This window comes from Pieris napi, chromosome 16, assembly GCF_905475465.1.
Source record: "Pieris napi chromosome 16, ilPieNapi1.2, whole genome shotgun sequence".
Lineage (NCBI taxonomy): Eukaryota > Metazoa > Arthropoda > Insecta > Lepidoptera > Pieridae > Pieris > Pieris napi.
In genome coordinates, this window is record NC_062249.1 from 8,389,419 (window position 1) to 8,408,613 (window position 19,195).

General features: G+C 31.8%; 2 protein-coding genes across 4 annotated transcripts; one reads left to right on the forward strand and one right to left on the reverse strand.

Moving 5' to 3' along the window:
* Window positions 1-220: 220 nt before the first annotated feature.
* LOC125057229 (carboxypeptidase B-like) lies at window positions 221-9,751 on the reverse strand. Its single transcript, XM_047660788.1, has 8 exons — window positions 9,616-9,751; window positions 9,103-9,332; window positions 8,838-8,943; window positions 6,488-6,696; window positions 1,989-2,146; window positions 1,618-1,737; window positions 767-905; window positions 221-372 (listed from the first exon to the last, which is right to left on the reverse strand). Exons 1-8 carry the CDS (start codon window positions 9,705-9,707, stop codon window positions 263-265), a joined length of 1,164 nt encoding a protein of 387 aa, XP_047516744.1. The 5' UTR covers window positions 9,708-9,751; the 3' UTR covers window positions 221-262.
* Window positions 9,752-10,077: 326 nt separating this feature from the next.
* On the forward strand, window positions 10,078-18,932 carry LOC125057508. Of its 3 annotated transcripts, none has more exons than XM_047661236.1 (12): window positions 10,078-10,272; window positions 10,344-10,670; window positions 10,739-10,944; window positions 11,022-11,675; window positions 11,794-11,962; window positions 12,644-12,807; window positions 13,196-13,349; window positions 13,705-13,856; window positions 14,175-14,231; window positions 15,557-15,641; window positions 16,099-16,214; window positions 17,646-18,932. In XM_047661236.1, the coding sequence occupies exons 1-12, from the start codon at window positions 10,161-10,163 to the stop codon at window positions 17,817-17,819; spliced, it is 2,370 nt and encodes a 789-aa protein (XP_047517192.1). In that variant the 5' UTR covers window positions 10,078-10,160; the 3' UTR covers window positions 17,820-18,932. The 3 variants fall into 3 exon arrangements, with proteins under 3 accessions (XP_047517192.1, XP_047517193.1, XP_047517194.1); XM_047661237.1 differs by having other exon boundaries at window positions 10,083-10,272; window positions 13,708-13,856; XM_047661238.1 differs by lacking the exons at window positions 10,078-10,272; window positions 10,344-10,670 and having other exon boundaries at window positions 10,691-10,944.
* The last annotated feature ends 263 nt before the right edge of the window (window positions 18,933-19,195 follow it).

Sequence of the window (19,195 nt, forward strand, 5' to 3'; positions counted from 1 at the left end):
ATTCTAAATGCTGGCGCTTATATGAGCGTTGGTTTCAGACTTCTGTGGTTGACATATGTCGTTGATTGACATTGATTGACGTCGGTTTGCTCTCGATAGTTACCCTTTCGGTACCAACCCAAACCAATGACCAATTTGAATTTCGAACCTTCAAGAAAAGACCGTATTAAGTAGTACTGTTGATGATTTGAATTTCTTTCTAGGCATTTAAAGCCGGATATTAAAAAAAATACGTTTATTAACTTATATTGTTAAAACATTTCTAGAACTCCACGTCCTTTCCAAAGAATGAAAGTGTATTTTGTTTCGTGCTACTCCGCCATCCTCGAACTAAACTCAGCAAGGCTGTTATCGTTTTCTTGACGTATGTTTCTGAAAATGTACCAAATTAAGAAAAAAATCAACAATCTCAAATCATTTGTTGGTATATAGTACAAGGAGGGTATGTAATAGAGATTCCTTTGCTTGTCGCGAGCCCCTTAAAAACCTTTTTGACGAACCAGAACTATTGTAAAATACTTGAAAATTTTAAATAATATATAAAAAATTGTGTTTCTACCTTAGAAACTTGTATTTATATTCATGTTTCCCTTCAATTTAAACCAACACCTTTAAATATTTGTGTTTCAAAATGTTTACCTTGAAAGATATAGATAACTTGCAATGCATTGAATTGCTTTGTCAAAACTAAAAATATCCTTGAAGGTTTCGCTAAAAGACTACTGGTACATATAATTACACTTAAATAATATGTATGGAATATTACCTAGTATGAACGTATCAGAAATATTGGGATACTTAGGGTGATAAGGCTTGACAAGAAAAACTAATTCAGTTCCCAAAACGCCTGAAATGTAATCGGTGAGAGAACCCGCAACGCGACCATCGTTACTGTTCTGATGAACCTGAAAGATTAGTATGATGAGTTGCTTAGGCCCTTTCTCCACTGCTCCGGTCCGGCGTCGGATACCGGAATGCGTCATGAGAAAAATATTGGAAGGCCGGATTGCGCTTCTCCACTTTATCCGATCCGACAATAATCGATACTTGTATATTTATCATGCAACACTTATATTAACTAAAACCTATATACTATATTTTATTAATAAAAAGTTCTAAATTCTGAAGTCTGAGTCTATCTTAAAATATTATAATCTACTTAATAAATAGTTCACTAATACTATGGTGTAAAAATATAAATAAATAGCAACATAATTTGGTTTGGTCCAGGCTATCCAGATTCTTTCAAATTAAACAAACTATAAATAAACCTGTGAATAATAAGTTATAACCTCTTGTTTACTCGGATATACTTGGACCGATAAAACACCGCGTTCCGATCTAGCAAGTTATCGGCCCGTTAAAAACCGGATGCCGGAGTAGTGGAGAAGTACGTAAGTACTGTTGTGAGTTTCTAAATCGGATCGGTAATTAACGTTTGCCGGACCGGAGCAGTGGAGAAACGGCCTTACATTAAGTCCCAAGTATTGTATGTGTATATACGTAGTCTTAATATTGCGAAAAACTCACTCATGAAAAATAATTGTTTAAGACGGGCCTGTGTGTAAAAGGCCTTAAGAAATTAAATATTATTTACACAAAACTACTCTTACACACCTCGTAAAGCCGACCATCTGGTAATCTTGCTTGACGTGCCGCGTATTCACCAATAGCCTGCAGGGTCCTTCCATTACTTGGTGGTCTTAGCGTGTATTGCCAGGGGTATAAAATGTATTCCTTCGAAACATACCATATAATTAATAATAATGTTATTATAGAAAATAAATATTAAATTTCTAAATAAGAAAACGAGAACGCGGAAAGTCAATCTTTTCGCTTAAAGTTATTTTACATAGATTGTTTTTATATATTTTTCGGAATGTTTTTCTAGTTACCTATATAACTCAGTCAGTCAATCAGAAAGCTATACTGAGAATATTTGGTAGGAAGCGAAATTTTTTTATTAAATATTTGACTTATATGAAAACCTTTTTTGGGACAAAACTTCCTTCAACGTGAATAGCAAAATTTATAGCGTCTCCGAGCTTGTGAATGTATCTTTGGAGGGCTTGGGACTCGGGTGCTGAGAATGGTTTTGGTCCAGGATAGTACTGGGAACAATTTTCTGGAGTTTTGTGAACATCATCTGAAAGATTAAATTGATATACGTAATAAATTACTTATTCCATGAGGCCTACCATTAACTTATGGTAAGTTTCGTTTACAAATTTGTTTCCCAAAAATAAATACCTATATCGAAGTGAATTCTTGATGTAGGAAACCCTATGCAAAACATATAACTCGTAAATCATAATAAAATAGATTACTTGAATTACATTAGAATGTCAAGGCTATACTTCTTGACACCACGGGGCTACAGAGAAGATTTAAAAGAACAAAACCATTTGAGTTAGTGTATTGCACGTTAGTATTAAGTGCAATCAGAGGTTTGTGAAAAAATAAAACAAAATAACGGAGTGTCTACCATTTAATAGTAAGTAGTGTTATTGCACACATTCTTATGTTGATATCCTTTTTAGTAAATTAGGTTAGACTTAAATTACTTATTAGGCTATATCGTAATGTGAAAAGTTTATATAAATTTAAAGAAAAAACTTTTACACCGGATTGAAGTTATGTTATCCGGTCAAAAAGTTTTTTCTTTAAATGTGTAAAGGTTATGTCAATCAAAGACAATACTATATACATATAAATTTAATTAAAAAAAATAGGGTATAAAACTATTTTTTTTTAGTCTAGTCTATGACAGCAATGTATCTTTTTTCTTTGTTAAAATTATTTTTAATGTCGTCTTCTAATGTGTGATCTCTTTAATATTGTATTATCTACATACCTACCGTTCTGTCATATTTGTATGTATATAGTTCTCATCTTTAGTTTCATATATCACACATAATTACCAAACTAAAATCACTTATAGGCAGATTTTGGTTAATATCAAAAAATAAATATCAAAATTCCAGCATTCTGCAATCTGTACGTCATGTTATTTATAATTGTTTAGTCAAGCCACATTTCATATACCTACTTGAAATATGAGGTACAGCATGCAAAAACAATATTTCTAAAATACAAACACTGCAAAATAAATTAATAAAAGCACTAGGTATTTAGATAAAAAAATTTAACACCTACTAATAAAATCTACCAAGAAACCCAAATTATGACGATTATACAACTATATGTTTATAGCACCTGTATCCTTATTTAAAAAAAATTAAATAACTCTCTACATAGTAACTTATCATTTAATAAAATCAAATACACCACTACACGCAATACTCGTCGAGCGAGTTTGCTTATCTTGCCAAAGCAGCGCACAAATTATTTAAAGAGATCTATTATAGTACGGGAGGTAGCAACGTTTTCGAGAAAGAATTTCAGGTCAGCTGATTTTGTGATATGTCTTCCTTCTTGCACTTCCGGTTAGAGTCTGGGCAATCTGGCTGGCGGTAGCGGTTGCGTTCATTAGTGCGCATCCTATCTGTCCAGGTAATAATCCTGGATTTTAAAAGCATTTTAAGAAGCGTAATTTTTAATTTTTCGTTTTTAAATACGTCTACCTGACATACTTTTTTTATTGCCAGACATTTTTCACGTTACTAACTATGTGCCAGACGCGATTTTAAGTTTTATTTTTATAAAAATTTCAAAGCATTTTAGAATGTCTGTAATTTTAATATTATGTTATTTAAATATAATAAAAACTGAAAATGAATTTGCCAGACATTAATTCGATTGTTAAGTCTTGAATTAAAATGATAAAGTATTGCAGTATGATGAAGCATTGCATTTTAAGAAGCGTAATTTTTGATTTTTCCTTTTTAATACGTCTACCTGACATACTTTTTTTATTGCCAGACATTTTTCACGTTGCTAACTATGTGCCAGACGCGATTTTTAGTTTTTTTTTTTATAAAAATTTCAAAGCATTTTAGAATGTCTGTAATTTTAATATTATGTTATTTAAATATAAGAAAAACTGAAAATGAATTTGCCAGACATTAATTAGATTGCTAAGCCTTGAATTAAAATGTAAAAGTCATGAAAAGTATTGCAGTAATAATGCTTGTAGTATAAAAAGGAATATAAAATTAGATTAAAATTAATAATCAACACTTTATTTAAATTGTCCTAATTACTAAATGTAAGTTAATTATAATTAATATTAAGTTTTCAAGTTGTTTTAGCCTATAGTGACGTCACAAAAAAGAGGCATCTTCATAATCATCATCATCATCGTCGCTGTCTTTGTCGGTGTCATTCATATCATCTTCTTGGGAAAAAAAGTATGTCAGGTAGACGTATTTAAAAAGGAAAAATCAAAAATTACGCTTCTTAAAATGCAATGCTTCATCATACTGCAATACTTTATCATTTTAATTCAAGACTTAACAATCGAATTAATGTCTGGCAAATTCATTTTCAGTTTTTCTTATATTTAAATAACATAATATTAAAATTACAGACATTCTAAAATGCTTTGAAATTTTTATAAAAATAAAACTAAAAATCGCGTCTGGCACATAGTTAGCAACGTGAAAAATGTCTGGCAATAAAAAAAGTATGTCAGGTAGACGTATTTAAAAAGGAAAAATCAAAAATAACGCTTCTTAAAATGCAATGCTTCATCATACTGCAATACTTTATCATTTTAATTCAAGACTTAACAACCGAATTAATGTCTGGCAAATTCATTTTCAGTTTTTCTTATATTTAAATAACATAATATTAAAATTACAGACATTCTAAAATGCTTTGAAATTTTTATAAAAATAAAACTAAAAATCGCGTCTGGCACATAGTTAGCAACGTGAAAAATGTCTGGCAATAAAAAAAGTATGTCAGGTAGACGTATTTAAAAAGGAAAAATTAAAAATTACGCTTCTTAAAATGCAATGCTTCATCATACTGCAATACTTTATCATTTTAATTCAAGACTTAACAATCGAATTAATGTCTGGCAAATTCATTTTCAGTTTTTCTTATATTTAAATAACATAATATTAAAATTACAGACATTCTAAAATGCTTTGAAATTTTTATAAAAATAAAACTAAAAATCGCGTCTGGCACATAGTTAGCAACGTGAAAAATGTCTGGCAATAAAAAAAGTATGTCAGGTAGACGTATTTAAAAAGGAAAAATCAAAAATTACGCTTCTTAAAATGCAATGCTTCATCATACTGCAATACTTTATCATTTTAATTCAAGACTTAACAACCGAATTAAAGTCTGGCAAATTCATTTTCAGTTTTTCTTATATTTAAATAACATAATATTAAAATTACAGACATTCTAAAATGCTTTGCAATTTTTATAAAAATAAAACTAAAAATCGCGTCTGGCACATAGTTAGCAACGTGAAAAATGTCTGGCAATAAAAAAAGTATGTCAGGTAGACGTATTTAAAAAGGAAAAATCAAAAATTACGCTTCTTAAAATGCAATGCTTCATCATACTGCAATACTTTATCATTTTAATTCAAGACTTAACAACCGAATTAATGTCTGGCAAATTCATTTTCAGTTTTTCTTATATTTAAATAACATAATATTAAAATTACAGACATTCTAAAATGCTTTGAAATTTTTATAAAAATAAAACTTAAAATCGCGTCTGGCACATAGTTAGCAACGTGAAAAATGTCTGGCAATAAAAAAAGTATGTCAGGTAGACGTATTTAAAAAGGAAAAATCAAAAATTACGCTTCTTAAAATGCAATGCTTCATCATACTGCAATACTTTATCATTTTAATTCAAGACTTAACAACCGAATTAATGTCTGGCAAATTCATTTTCAGTTTTTCTTATATTTAAATAACATAATATTAAAATTACAGACATTCTAAAATGCTTTGAAATTTTTATAAAAATAAAACTTAAAATCGCGTCTGGCACATAGTTAGCAACGTGAAAAATGTCTGGCAATAAAAAAAGTATGTCAGGTAGACGTATTTAAAAACGAAAAATTAAAAATTACGCTTCTTAAAATGCTTTTAAAATCCAGGATTATTACCTGGACAGATAGGATGCGCACTAATGAACGCAACCGCTACCGCCAGCCAGATTGCCCAGACTCTAACCGGAAGTGCAAGAAGGAAGACATATCACAAAATCAGCTGACCTAAAATTCTTTTTTTTCAAACGTTGCTACCTCCCGTACTATTAGGTATGAGGGTGTGCAATTGTTTAATCAGTTGCCGTCTAAGGTTCGCAACATTAGCGTGATTAATCAGTTCAAAAGGGCATTAAAGATACATATCAGAATGAGCCCATTAGACTGAAATTGGGCTAGCTGATGGCGACGTGTATCTCGATCGTATATATAATATTAAATTTCTCATGTCTTGTCATGTCTTTTTTAGTTCTATACATAAAATACTCTTAATTAATATTTTATTTATATTTTTATTAAGTAATGTATCTCTTTGTTTGTTCTTAATAAATAAATAAAACAGTTTACCTTGCCAATGATATGCGAAGTTCCTGTTAATATTTGTACCAAAGCATTTTTCTTGAGTAACTGAATCAACATTCTTATACCATTCTGAAGGCTTGGTATTGTTCCTCGCCGTCACATTGCGAGCCCATACCATGTGGTTTATTGTTGAGAAAGCCCGAAGAGATTTCGTGAAATTTATAGCATCGGGATTGACAAGTGGAATGAGGTACCTGAATGTTATTTCATAATTTAACTATGCCGTCACAAAATATTTTTTGAATCATAATTTCAAACGTTCTATAACTGAGCAGTGTTGGCCTAGTGGCTTCAGCACGCAACTCTCATCCCAAAGGTGGCAGTTTCGATACCTGGTTGTGCACCAACCGACTTTCTGTGTATGTGCGCATTTAACACTCGCTCGTATGTTCGTAGGAATATCGCGAGTAAATCGGCATGCCTTAACCCGAAACGGCGACGGTGTGTGGTACAGAAGGGTGATCACCTACTAGTACGGGAGGTAGCAACGTTTTCGAGAAAGAATTTCAGGTCAGCTGATTTTGTGATATGTCTTCCTTCTTGCACTTCCGGTTAGAGTCTGGGCAATCTGGCTGGCGGTAGCGGTTGCGTTCATTAGTGCGCATCCTATCTGTCCAGGTAATAATCCTGGATTTTAAAAGCATTTTAAGAAGCGTAATTTTTAATTTTTCCTTTTTAAATACGTCTACCTGACATACTTTTTTATTGCCAGACATTTTTCACGTTGCTAACTATGTGCCAGACGCGATTTTAAGTTTTATTTTTATGAAAATTTCAAAGTATTTTAGAATGTCTGTAATTTTAATATTATGTTATTTAAATATAAGAAAAACTAAAAATGAATTTGCCAGACATTAATTCGATTGTTAAGTCTTGAATTAAAATGATAAAGTATTGCAGTATGATGAAGTAAAAGCATTTTAAGAAGCGTAATTTTTAATTTTTCCTTTTTAAAGACGTCTACCTGACATACTTTTTTTATTGCCAGACATTTTTCACGTTGCTAACTATGTGCCAGACGCGATTTTAAGTTTTATTTTTATAAAAATTTCAAAGTATTTTAGAATGTCTGTAATTTTAATATTATGTTATTTAAATACAAGAAAAACTAAAAATGAATTTGCCAGACATTAATTCGATTGTTAAGTCTTGAATTAAAATGTAAAAGTCATGAAAAGTATTGCAGTATAATGCTTGTAGTTCGAGCATAAAAAGGAATATAAAATTAGATTAAAATTAATAATCAACACTTTATTTAAATTGGTGTAATACCTAATTACTAAATGTAAGTTATGAATAATTAATATTAAGTTTTTAAAACAAAAATGCATTGCTTCATCATACTACAATACTTTATCATTTTAATTCAAGACTTAACAATCGAATTAATGTCTGGCAAATTCATTTTCAGTTTTTCTTATATTTAAATAACATAATATTAAAATTACAGACATTCTAAAATACTTTGAAATTTTCATAAAAATAAAACTTAAAATCGCGTCTGGCACATAGTTAGCAACGTGAAAAATGTCTGGCAATAAAAAAAGTATGTCAGGTAGACGTATTTAAAAAGGTAAAATTAAAAATTACGCTTCTTAAAATGCATTTACTTCATCATACTGCAATACTTTATCATTTTAATTCAAGACTTAACAATCGAATTAATGTCTGGCAAATTCATTTTTAGTTTTTCTTATATTTAAATAACATAATATTAAAATTACAGACATTCTAAAATACTTTGAAATTTTTATAAAAATAAAACTTAAAATCGCGTCTGGCACATAGTTAGCAACGTGAAAAATGTCTGGCAATAAAAAAAGTATGTCAGGTAGACGTATTTAAAAAGGAAAAATTAAAAATTACGCTTCTTAAAATGCTTTTAAAATCCAGGATTATTACCTGGATAGATAGGATGCGCACTAATGAACGCAACCGCTACCGCCAGCCAGATTGCCCAGACTCTAACCGGAAGTGCAAGAAGGAAGACATATCACAAAATCAGCTGACCTAAAATTCTTTTTTTTCAAACGTTGCTACCTCCCGTACTAACATGCCTCTTAGAAAAATGAGAGATCACTCTAGAAATAGATACTATAGAAATCTGAGGCTCAGGCATAAAAAGGTAGCGCTACTGGTTTTTTTCTAAAAAATTATCCCCTTAAAAACCAATAGAATGTATAATTCATAAAATGGGAATTAAATTAAGTGGCGTTCATAAGTCATACTGAATCATATTCATCTAGCATGTTGTATGAATAAAAAGTTCGTTCTGCAGATATCCCATTGGATAAAATTGTATGGTATGTATATTAGGTGAAATAAGAGAAATTACCAATCATAATCGTTGAAGAACGGTGTTTGATAATTTGCATCATAAAGCAACTTTTCAGCTAGTTCTATGATGGAGTTTGGAGCTCCCCATGCCATTCCATTTAGTGCTGAAAATATCAATACAATGTGTGATCTCTGATTGTTTTACGTTAAATAAGTTGTAGTTAGTAGGTACTCTAAGCTTTAGCTGAATGGGTAGGTAAAAAATGTGGGCTTAAGATAAAGGTCATGAATATAAAGAGTGCAATTTAAAAAAAAACTCTTACTGCCGATAACAAGTATCCCCGGCTTTCTAGTGTGCTTATCACTGCGGAGTTCCAAAGCTACGATGGTGTTATTGTGTAAAGTGCGAGGGGACAAATGTACAACATGAACCATTTCTGGATCTTCAAGACCCATTCGATTTGTGACTTCTATTATGTTCTTTTCGTCAAAATACTCCATGTATTTCAAAGAACTGCCTGTACTTCGAACGTTTCTCATTTTGGCACCAGATCTAAAATATCAACAAGTTAATTCCGAAATGCTATAGGTTTTGTCTACGAAAAAGGATTTCATAGGTTAGATATACATATTTATAGTTCAAACATATAAACATGTATTATCTTCATATAGATTAAAAGTGAAACAAATAGCCCGTTAACATTTTTGGTAAAGTCAATTCATTATATACATTTCTATTTTACAAATAACTTTATTTCCTCAGTATTTGAATCAAGAATCGCGCAACATTATAGAAAGAAAAGTGTTAGGAAGGATAAAACAATATTTAAACATACTGCTCAAAATTTCTAGGAGGAAAAAGTAATATAAACAAAATTCCAAAGAAATATAATACTGAAATCATATACACTTTCATTTGTAGTAACATTTTGAATATTTTATAGTGTAAAATAAAATCAAAAACAGTTGTCATTTATTATAAATTTAATGACATAATTCTGACGCAATCTTCTCAATATACGTCATAAATATCTGAAACGTAGAAGAAGAATCGGTGTGGTGATAATGCGATAATGTAATTCTTATTTACTCCGCGTATTTCATTTATCCACAAAAATATATACTTAAAAATTTTACAGTATCATCAATCATCATTAAACTTAAATGTTATCAACATAACCAAAACAATAGTTTTGAAATGCTGCGAACTCGAATGCATACTTCTCTTACCGCACAGACTACGAGTTTATATTTAAAAAATGTTGCAAGTAAGCGTTTAAAGTCTAACTCTGGCAATCGACTCAATTCTTCTTTTTAAAAACTGTCATCAAAGCATTATGTTCTGTCAAACTATGATAAACAACAACATATATTTCTTAATATGTATTTTAGTCTTTTTCTATTAGTATTATCATTTAATCACATAAACTTTGTTAGTTCCGACAAGGGGAATTCTACTAAGGATGAAGAATGTTCTTTGTGTAACCTTTCTTGTAAGAATAGGATCCCATACATATAATTTTTACAATTTTCTTCTTTAATATAAGTATTTATTTTCCGTCAGTTTTTCGTCGAAAACGTGCACTGCCTGAATACACACGGTGGCGTGCAACGACCCAAGAATTCATTGTGAAAGTTTTAGAGGATGATGTTACAACGCCGCAGACAAAACAAATAGTAGCGGTCAACATTAAACCCAATAGAAAAATAGAAGAAAAGATAATAGTTGGTGCAACACTTTTATCTACAGCAGTACCAATAACAACCCCATTATCTGACGAATACACACGTTTTGTACCTCCCACAACATTAAAAGTCAGTCGATATGAAGATATGGTCTTCGCTCCTGCAACAACAGGTGGTATTCCTCCAATTAAACCTAAAAGTAAAGGTAAGTATAATACCTGTTAATTGTAATATTATATTTATTTCATAAGATAATCATGATGATATTTGAAGTTAGGAAAGGTGAACAACATATTGGTCCAATTATAAAATTTACTGGAGATCGACATGGACTTCGAGATGAGAGCCCTCCCTCTGGTCCAAAATTTATTCCTAGAACCAATACTGAATATCTTTCGCAATATGCACCTATTGCTCCAATGGTGTTCCCTCAAAAGACCACTTTTCGTCCTCTAACTCCACGTACTGTTGAAAAATTCGTAAGTAACACAATACCTAACAGTTCTATTTCAGTTATAAATTTTTAGATTAGAAAACTGATTTTTATTTATTTTAGGTAATATATAAGACTTCTGTTCGACCTTCACGTACATCGCAATTGTTGGACTATATAACACCAGCGAGAACCCCGGATTTTCTCAATATATTAGGTTTGGTTGACAACAACCGGAAACCTTTTACATTTTCACCTACGCGTACTTCGATATTTCCAAATGATACATCTACTACTATGATTACTTTTATAGACGAAAATGATGATTTAGTCCAAACCAAATCTAACGTAGATGACACAAATAGAAGAAAATATGAGGAAAAGAAAACTACAGAAAAAGATTCGGATGAGTTCTATAATAATTTAATGATGTATGATGACGATACCGATGTCACAACTAAAAAAGTTTATCCTGGATTTTCTGACGCTGACGAAGACAGCTCTGAGAAAAGTAAAGAAACGGAGACTACAGATACCACTATCGGTCTTTCTTCTGATTTAGAAGAATACGATAATACAACAGAGAAAATGGATTATCATGACGAAGATGACGTACAAAAAGGAACTACAACAGGCACATTGACACCAAGAAATACTGAAGAAGTGACATTAAAAGCGACAACTTTTGCAAAGGGAGTGGAAAATAATACAAAAAGAGTTTGTAGTCTTTTAAAACTGCGACACCTATCATTCAGTTCACCACGCACACTTTATGAGGTTAAGTATCTTTTTGAATTACAATCGAATACTTCTAGTCTTGTGGCCTATTGCACTTAAGATACTGAAAATATGCCACAGTCTTTATCATTCATATGTTGATACTCTTATACTTCAGATAACAACTCAATTAAAGCAATGGGCGGAAGAAAGTCCTGTTGCAAAATGGGTTGATATAACAAATGGAAATTATACTGTAATGGAAAATCCCATTTATATGATGATCGTGGACGACCCTAGTAGTGGACAAATTATGTCAGCGAAACAAACTGTCATGATTGTTGCGGGTATGTATTTTTATTTGCAACCGAATCAAAAAAGATACAGTAATATACCAGTTTCTTAGTAATTTAGTTATCTTTTCGAAAACTTTAATTTCCTATTTTAGTTGTTTATATCAAACTAAAGCACTAGTGGTTTAAGTGTGGAACTCTTAAGGCAAGGAAATAAGCATATCTTAAACTTAAAAATCGGCAGCTTGTGTCATACACATTAGGCTGAATCCCTCTATAAAAAACATATATAAAAACTTAATGTTGAAGATCAATAACCATTTAAGGTTATAGCAACACTGGATTATTTTTATTAGTATTAAACTTCCATTAGTTAATTCCCGACAACTAATAATTTAATACGATAAGATAATAATGTATTAATTTATATCTAAGACTTATAACATGACCATTGTTAATACCATCTTTATGATTATTTCAATGTTTCTCACATTAGTTTTATTTGTCTAAAATTAATATTCGTTACTTACAATTTTTCTACAAACAGAAAGAAATATTATCGATCTTCTAGAGACATTGTGCTCTTTTCTGATCTCTAAAAACCTATTCGAAGACTCGTGTAGCTATTTCAACTAATTATTATAGGGTCGAACGAAGGCAAAAAACATCTTAATACAATTTGGTAGGATGAGGCTGGAATTGCTACTATATATTTGACAATTCCCTTTTTCTTAGGTATTCAAGGGAGAGACCACCACGCGGTAGCAGCAGCTATGTATGTGTTATATCAATTAATAGAGCGTACTGACGCTCACTCAGATCTCCTAGTAAAGTATCGATTCTGGATAATTCCAGTATTTAATCCAGATGGATACGACTACTCGATGACGTTTCCCCGTGTAAGTGAAATATGTAGTGTAATAGTTGTAGCGATTGTACGTATACCTAAAGTCATTCCCGACAATATAATAAATAAAACCAAATGTTTGATGATCCACGTGGCAAATTTAATAATAATAAATAATAAAGCCTCTTAAATTCCATACTGTTAAAACATTACATATGGAATAAGTGTTAGTTTTGTTTTTTACCGTTTCTTTTTGTTCTGTAGTAGGGTCCACCCTTTTAAGTAAAGGCCACGTGACAGATAGTTGATAATAATTAGTTTTTATTAAGCGTTTCCCGCAAATTTCACACGCCAATAACAAATGCGTGTGTTTTTAAAGTAAATTTCGTATATTAACTTAGTTTAAGTAATGCCTAATTTGTGAATTTTAAATCGCACAGCGACGGGAATGGACAAAGAATCTACGCCAAACTTGGGACTCGTGCAAGGGACGTGACTCTTGCGAAGCGTGTGAGTTATACGGGGTCATGTGTACTATTCAGTCCTGCTATGGCGTGAACCTTGATAGAAATTTCGAATATCAGTGGATCCCACGTAAGTTAGATTATTTTAAATTTTGATCTAAGTATGTTTTTCCTATGTCAACGACACCAGTGGACTTAAGTCGCCGTTAGATACGGCATATGCTCTCTCTCTTTAATTCTTTTCATAGCTTATCATTCAACAAAGAACTCAATTGGAACAACAACTTTCTAATTTGCATGTTGTGTTGCAATCCTGCTATGGTAGGAACAATAGTTTAATATCCTATAACCACCGGAATGGGGCAGAGTCAGCCGCCATCAGTTTTGAAATTTTACCTCGCTCCATGTCTCCATGGACCAATCCATTTTTATTATGTAGGGAAACAGTAGCTTAATAAGCTGATGCGAAATATCCTAATTTTTAGCAGAGGAGCTACGTTCAGAACATCCATGTGGTCCATTGTACGCGGGTTCTAGACAACTTAGTGAAGCCGAAACTCGCGCGCTAACTCACTTCCTCCATGAACAGAAAACTCCACTTTACACCTTTATAGCTTTCAAGGAAGGGGATGTTCTGGTAAGCAATTTATAGTTAATACTTATAGTTTATAGTTAGTACTTATACAAAAAGTACTAGGTACTTGCATAGGTAGGTATACATTGGCCAATTTACATGGCCAAACGTCTTTTAATTTATTTAGAAGGTTAAATCAACTAAAAACAGATTTCATCGTTTAATTTATCAGTTAATTAATTACTAAGCGCTTTACTAATTACTGCTTGGAATCAATCGACCACTGAGTCGTTTTACGTATTATTTTATAGTCTATATGAAATTTTGAAAAATCCTTTTAGTATTAACGTTACTAACAGATTTGATCTTATATTTTTACAGGGTATAATGTATCCATATTCTCACACACGCAAAAGAAGAGCATTCGATCATGTTTACGTAAGTTTTTTTTGACATATTAGTTTAACAGTCCCAAATTTTCCGTCTTTAGATAAACAGGAGTTTATAAATGCCTATGAAGCAGGTATCTTATCTTATACATACACTCGCGAGCAAACAAATCGACTCAAGCGCTACCTCTGCATTCAAAAATGGTTTTAAGTGAAAGTATACAACATTTTAATAAAAATGATATGTCATTTGAAAGCTTAAAAACTCAGCTTTTATGAAACGTAAAATGTTATAAACAAAGTATAAATATTTTTTTAACTTTTATGGCACGATCTTGTTAAGTATGTATGTAAGAAAGGCTCTACGAAGCGAAAAATTTTTAGACCATTATTTAAAAAAAATTTTTCACTTACAATTAAGACGGTAGTTCGAGAAAATTTAGTTAGTTAACAATTGTTTAACTTGTTGAAAATTAACTTTAAGTAAAATTTCCAACGGGAATAAATTTATTATAGTGTTCAGAACACACCAAATTTAAAAAAAAATTCAATGCCTTAAATAAATTAATTAATGTGCCGTACTCGCTTTTGACGCCACGCGCGCATCCTAAAAATGTCACGCACAGACCTATTTTTTTCATCTTTAATTGTTTATAACTTTTGCAATTTTTTAAATACACGCTTTTGGCACATTTTTCTAGACGTCATTCCGGATCCAATGAGCTATCGCACATAATTTTAAGAGCAGTATCTCTATTTTGTACTATTTTCAACTTGTCGACTAGACTATTAGAGGCTAATTTAGCCTTTTCTTCCAAATGACCGCGAAACTCAACGTGCAACATTCGATTAGTCAACGCCTATTCAGATACTAGCTGGCTTTAAGTAGGAGTAGAGTGTCTTCGAAGAGAGGAGTTGCGCGCAAAATTGTGTCTACTTCTTCTTAAATTAGACTAGATTTAGTCATTCCCAGTCCAAGACTCGACGTAGCTGTGTTTCGACTTTAGAGACTAGTTTCTTCCGATACTAATCAACAGTGTATAGAGTATCCCCCTATATATATCAAGTGCTATCGCATAGCAATGAATATTGCTAAGTTGCAACATATCATTCATATACAGAAGAAACAGGGTCGGGCATAGGGCACAACCTTGTGGGACCCCAGCGTTCAAGAGAGAAGTGCTTTATGGCACACCCTATCGAAGGCTTTCGGATTATGATGTAGGGTTATGGATATAGATCGAAACTAACCGCCAGCACCTTCCCGTTGGTCTCTCTCTTGGACATGTTTTTTTTATGAATGTCCCACGACTTAACGTGTAAGACTGATTATTTAAATTATAATATTAAATACTATTTCTTACCTACATATAGAGACAGCGAGCGTCAATTGCAGCATCTGCTGCCTTCAGTATTAGTGGTCGACCTTATGCTGCAGGACAAACATCTGAATTTTTACGTGAGTTAAACATACAAATGTTCAGAATTGTATAACGAGGGATAGAAACCATTTAGACATAAAGAGACTGAAGCTGTTTGCAATCATAATAAAGCTTAAAACTAAATCTTACCACATATTTAATTCGCCTATTACTTCGAAACCAAAAACATTCTTATTTAATCCTATACATACTATTATTTTATTTCATAATATTTCATAATATTATTTCGTATAAATAAAAATAAATATTGAGATTGCGGTGTCTATCAAAAACGGATATAGGGACTAGTATAAATGGGTAGTATAAACTAGTATAAACTAATTGATATCATTGTCATAAATAAAAATATTTCACGTAATCTAATTGCTATATCGTTTCTTGCACTCGATGAAAGGGACAGATGACGACTTTATTTTAAATAGTTAGACTATCTAGTTTTTATAACGAGTACGTTTACAATGACAACATTTTTAGCGCTTTATGCTGGTGGTATAGAAGACTGGGTTGATGGCCACTTAGGTATAGACAATACCTATACAATCATGATGTTTCGACCCAGCGACTCGTATAATTCGAAGATTTTAACTGAGGTAACTAATTATATATATATATATGATGATTGGACAATTCACACCAATTGACCTAGTCCATGCTAAGCTGGTGAAGCTTGTGTTATGGGTACTAGGCAACGGATATACATACATATTATAGATAGATAGACATATAAATACATATTTAAACACCCAAGACCTAAGCACAACACCAAATGCTCATCACATCGATGTTTGTCTCAGCCGGGGATCGAACCCGGGACCCATGGATTCGCAGTCAGGGGTACTAACCACTAGACCAATGAGCCGTCAACCTGACGTGTAAACCTTTACTGCCAGAACTGATATTTGTTAAAAGTCTGAATTAAAAAGCAATGTTATATCGCCTTTGTTTGCTACGCATAATCCATAGATCCAGTTTGCAAAGCAGTACTTGGATAAATACATTTATTGTGTCATAAACTTTTTATCTATCTATAAAATTACCTTTCTAATAAAATTTATTATATAGGTAATAAATTATATTACGAAGCGAGAGGTCATGATTTTCTTATTCTCTCTAACTATACGACTGCAAATTCTTCTAATTGTATATGTATAGTGTGCTCTGCTAATGAGGCGTGGGCCAGATACAACCATCCAGTCTGTTTCAGTATACTATTTCGTCTTTTTAGTTCGCCTTTTGTGTTCAACACAGATAGGGTATGATAGTTTTCACGATGTTTTCTTTCACTGTCCAAGCCGACAGATGAAGGTACGGCAGCCGGACATAAATTGCACGGTTTTTAAAATTGACTAGATTTTTTTCTGGTCTATTCTTCTGCCATAGTGACCGGCAGACTTTCCGACTTTTTCATCTCTTATATTTTCTTGTATTCATGTTTCTTCCTAAAACATACAATACATAAAATAAAATCATAAACTAATTTATGTGCTCCGGCTACATAGACATAAACATAGACATAACATTTATTAATAACGCAACACACACACAGAAACACACAAAATAATAATGATAATTTTTTTTTTAAATTAACAATTTATTTTGTTTTTAAAGAAGTTTGTAATGTGTGTGTTGTGGTTGTAACTGGTCCTGCTCAATAGTGGAGCAGACTATTCCACAGCGCTGGTCATTTTGCCAGAGACCACAACAGCTAGTTTGCGCCTCAGTCGCAAAAAAAGAAAAAGAATGTAATAATAATAATACTTTGTAGAAAAAAATAATGATACCTAGTAAAAATTCTCAATGTTAGTAAAGAAGTCGTGTGTAAAAGTATATAGTAAATAAAAAAATAAAAATAAGGATAATTGCTAAGAAATTGATAAATAAATAAATATTTTTGGGCGGATTAAAAACTAGATATCGGTAATCCTATTATTTACAATAGGTATGGGCGAGCTGGGTGACTAGAATATTAACGTTATTTCCTTTTTATTTTGTCTTGGTAATAGATTCAATTTCTTTTGCAGCGCGTCGTTCATGAAGGATTCGCAGCTGTAGATACGCTTTTGCTTCAGAGCACTGGACCCTTGGGACCTCCACCAGTCACATTAAGTCGGTCAAAGGCAGTTGAATTGCAACCTACAACAAAAACATTTCTTATTTTATGTATACATTTCGTAAAAAATTTGTGTAAAAGTTAGGACGCAATTGTGATTTTACTACGGCAGTGAAAGCATATTTATTTGTGGATTTTAGATGATGGCGATGCCCATCTATTTATGTCATGCTCTCTGAGTTCAAAATACATTAACGTTTACATAACCTACAACTCTGAAATCATCAGTCACGCCCTAACTAAAGTATGTCAAATTTTTGGTACACACATTTGACGATAGCGTTTACTAGTTTGTTAAAATCATGGTTGACTGCCGAAAGTTACTACAAGGTTTAAAAACGTTTTAAATAATTATAAACTCTCTTTTTTAGCTTTAATTCAATATTTACTCAAAAGTTAATTAATATTTTTACGAAACATCGCTCATTCTAAATTTGGACGCCTTGTTTTTATTGAAACATAAATTAATTTTTCTTTACATTAAAGGTGGTCTTGTCGTTAAAGTTACATCCGCTGCCTTAAAAAAAGATTAATTTCCCTTATCCTGACTATTAATATTTGCCGTTTAATTTCAACTGAGCAATGTAGTAGTAATAATAACAAACACGTTATATGTTATATTCAGGAATTTTGTCATTGTTAATAGATAGGATATCGGTAGAATATTTTGACTTGTTTGGACAAAAGGTGTGGTGATTACTCACAATACGCCAATATGAGTGCGCTAATGTACTGTATCCTATAGGATACAGCCTGACTAATGCCTATAGGCAACCAAGTCGGCCGGAGACAGTGCAGGAGTCGTTTTGTTTATTGCATTCAAATCAAGCCAATTGCGGAGCTGATACCAACTCTAGTAATATTTTTTCTTAAATTCTTGACAGCTGATTAACCCGAGAGTACGTTCTTTTTAAAAATACCAATACATTTATTTCAGGGGTGGAATAAAAAAATCCTAGTGTTTTTTCTTATCTGTCAAAACTACAAGTTTCTCTGGGGTTATCTGGGGTTCAATAAATTCGGGAAATATTAGATTAATTTTATTAATCAAATTACTAACTATAAACGTGAGTGTCAACGTTTTCCTTAAATGACTCAATAAAACCGATTATTTATATGTACTAAATAGCAATGTATATAGTTATAGCCCCTTGTTTTTTATCACTTTAGTTTTTTGTGTAAATAAAGGAATTATTCACATCTGCTTTTTAATATTACGTAATATAACTACAAGAAAGATTTTTATAATATGTAGTATAGAGGATTTTCGTTTTATGCTCGGAAGCACTAGCAAAACCAAGTGATGCCAACTCCTACAGAAGATAAAACTCCCCCCTAAAACCGACTTTAAGTAACCCCTAGTTACTTAAAGTCGGTTTTAAGTAAGTTAACCCCTAAGACCCTAAATATCGAGTAAAACCCCTAAAGTTTTTGTTGTACATTCTGTATGAGAGGTAATTT

What these genes read in the sequence shown, in the direction of transcription:
- LOC125057229 (XM_047660788.1), bottom strand. Translation starts at nt 9,707, where the DNA reads ATGTTACTACAAATGAAAGTGTATATGATTTCAGTATTATATTTCTTT. An exon ending in GAAGTTTTGTCCCAAAAAAG is followed by an intron (nt 1,738 to 1,988) that starts GTTTTCATATAA and finishes TATGTTTCGAAG; the next exon opens with GAATACATTTTATACCCCTG. An exon ending in TTCTGATACGTTCATACTAG is followed by an intron (nt 373 to 766) that starts GTAATATTCCAT and finishes GTACATTTTCAG; the next exon opens with AAACATACGTCAAGAAAACG.
- LOC125057508 (XM_047661236.1), top strand. Translation starts at nt 10,161, where the DNA reads ATGTATTTTAGTCTTTTTCTATTAGTATTATCATTTAATCACATAAAC. An exon ending in CACGTACTGTTGAAAAATTC is followed by an intron (nt 10,945 to 11,021) that starts GTAAGTAACACA and finishes TATTTATTTTAG; the next exon opens with GTAATATATAAGACTTCTGT. An exon ending in AACTGTCATGATTGTTGCGG is followed by an intron (nt 11,963 to 12,643) that starts GTATGTATTTTT and finishes CCTTTTTCTTAG; the next exon opens with GTATTCAAGGGAGAGACCAC.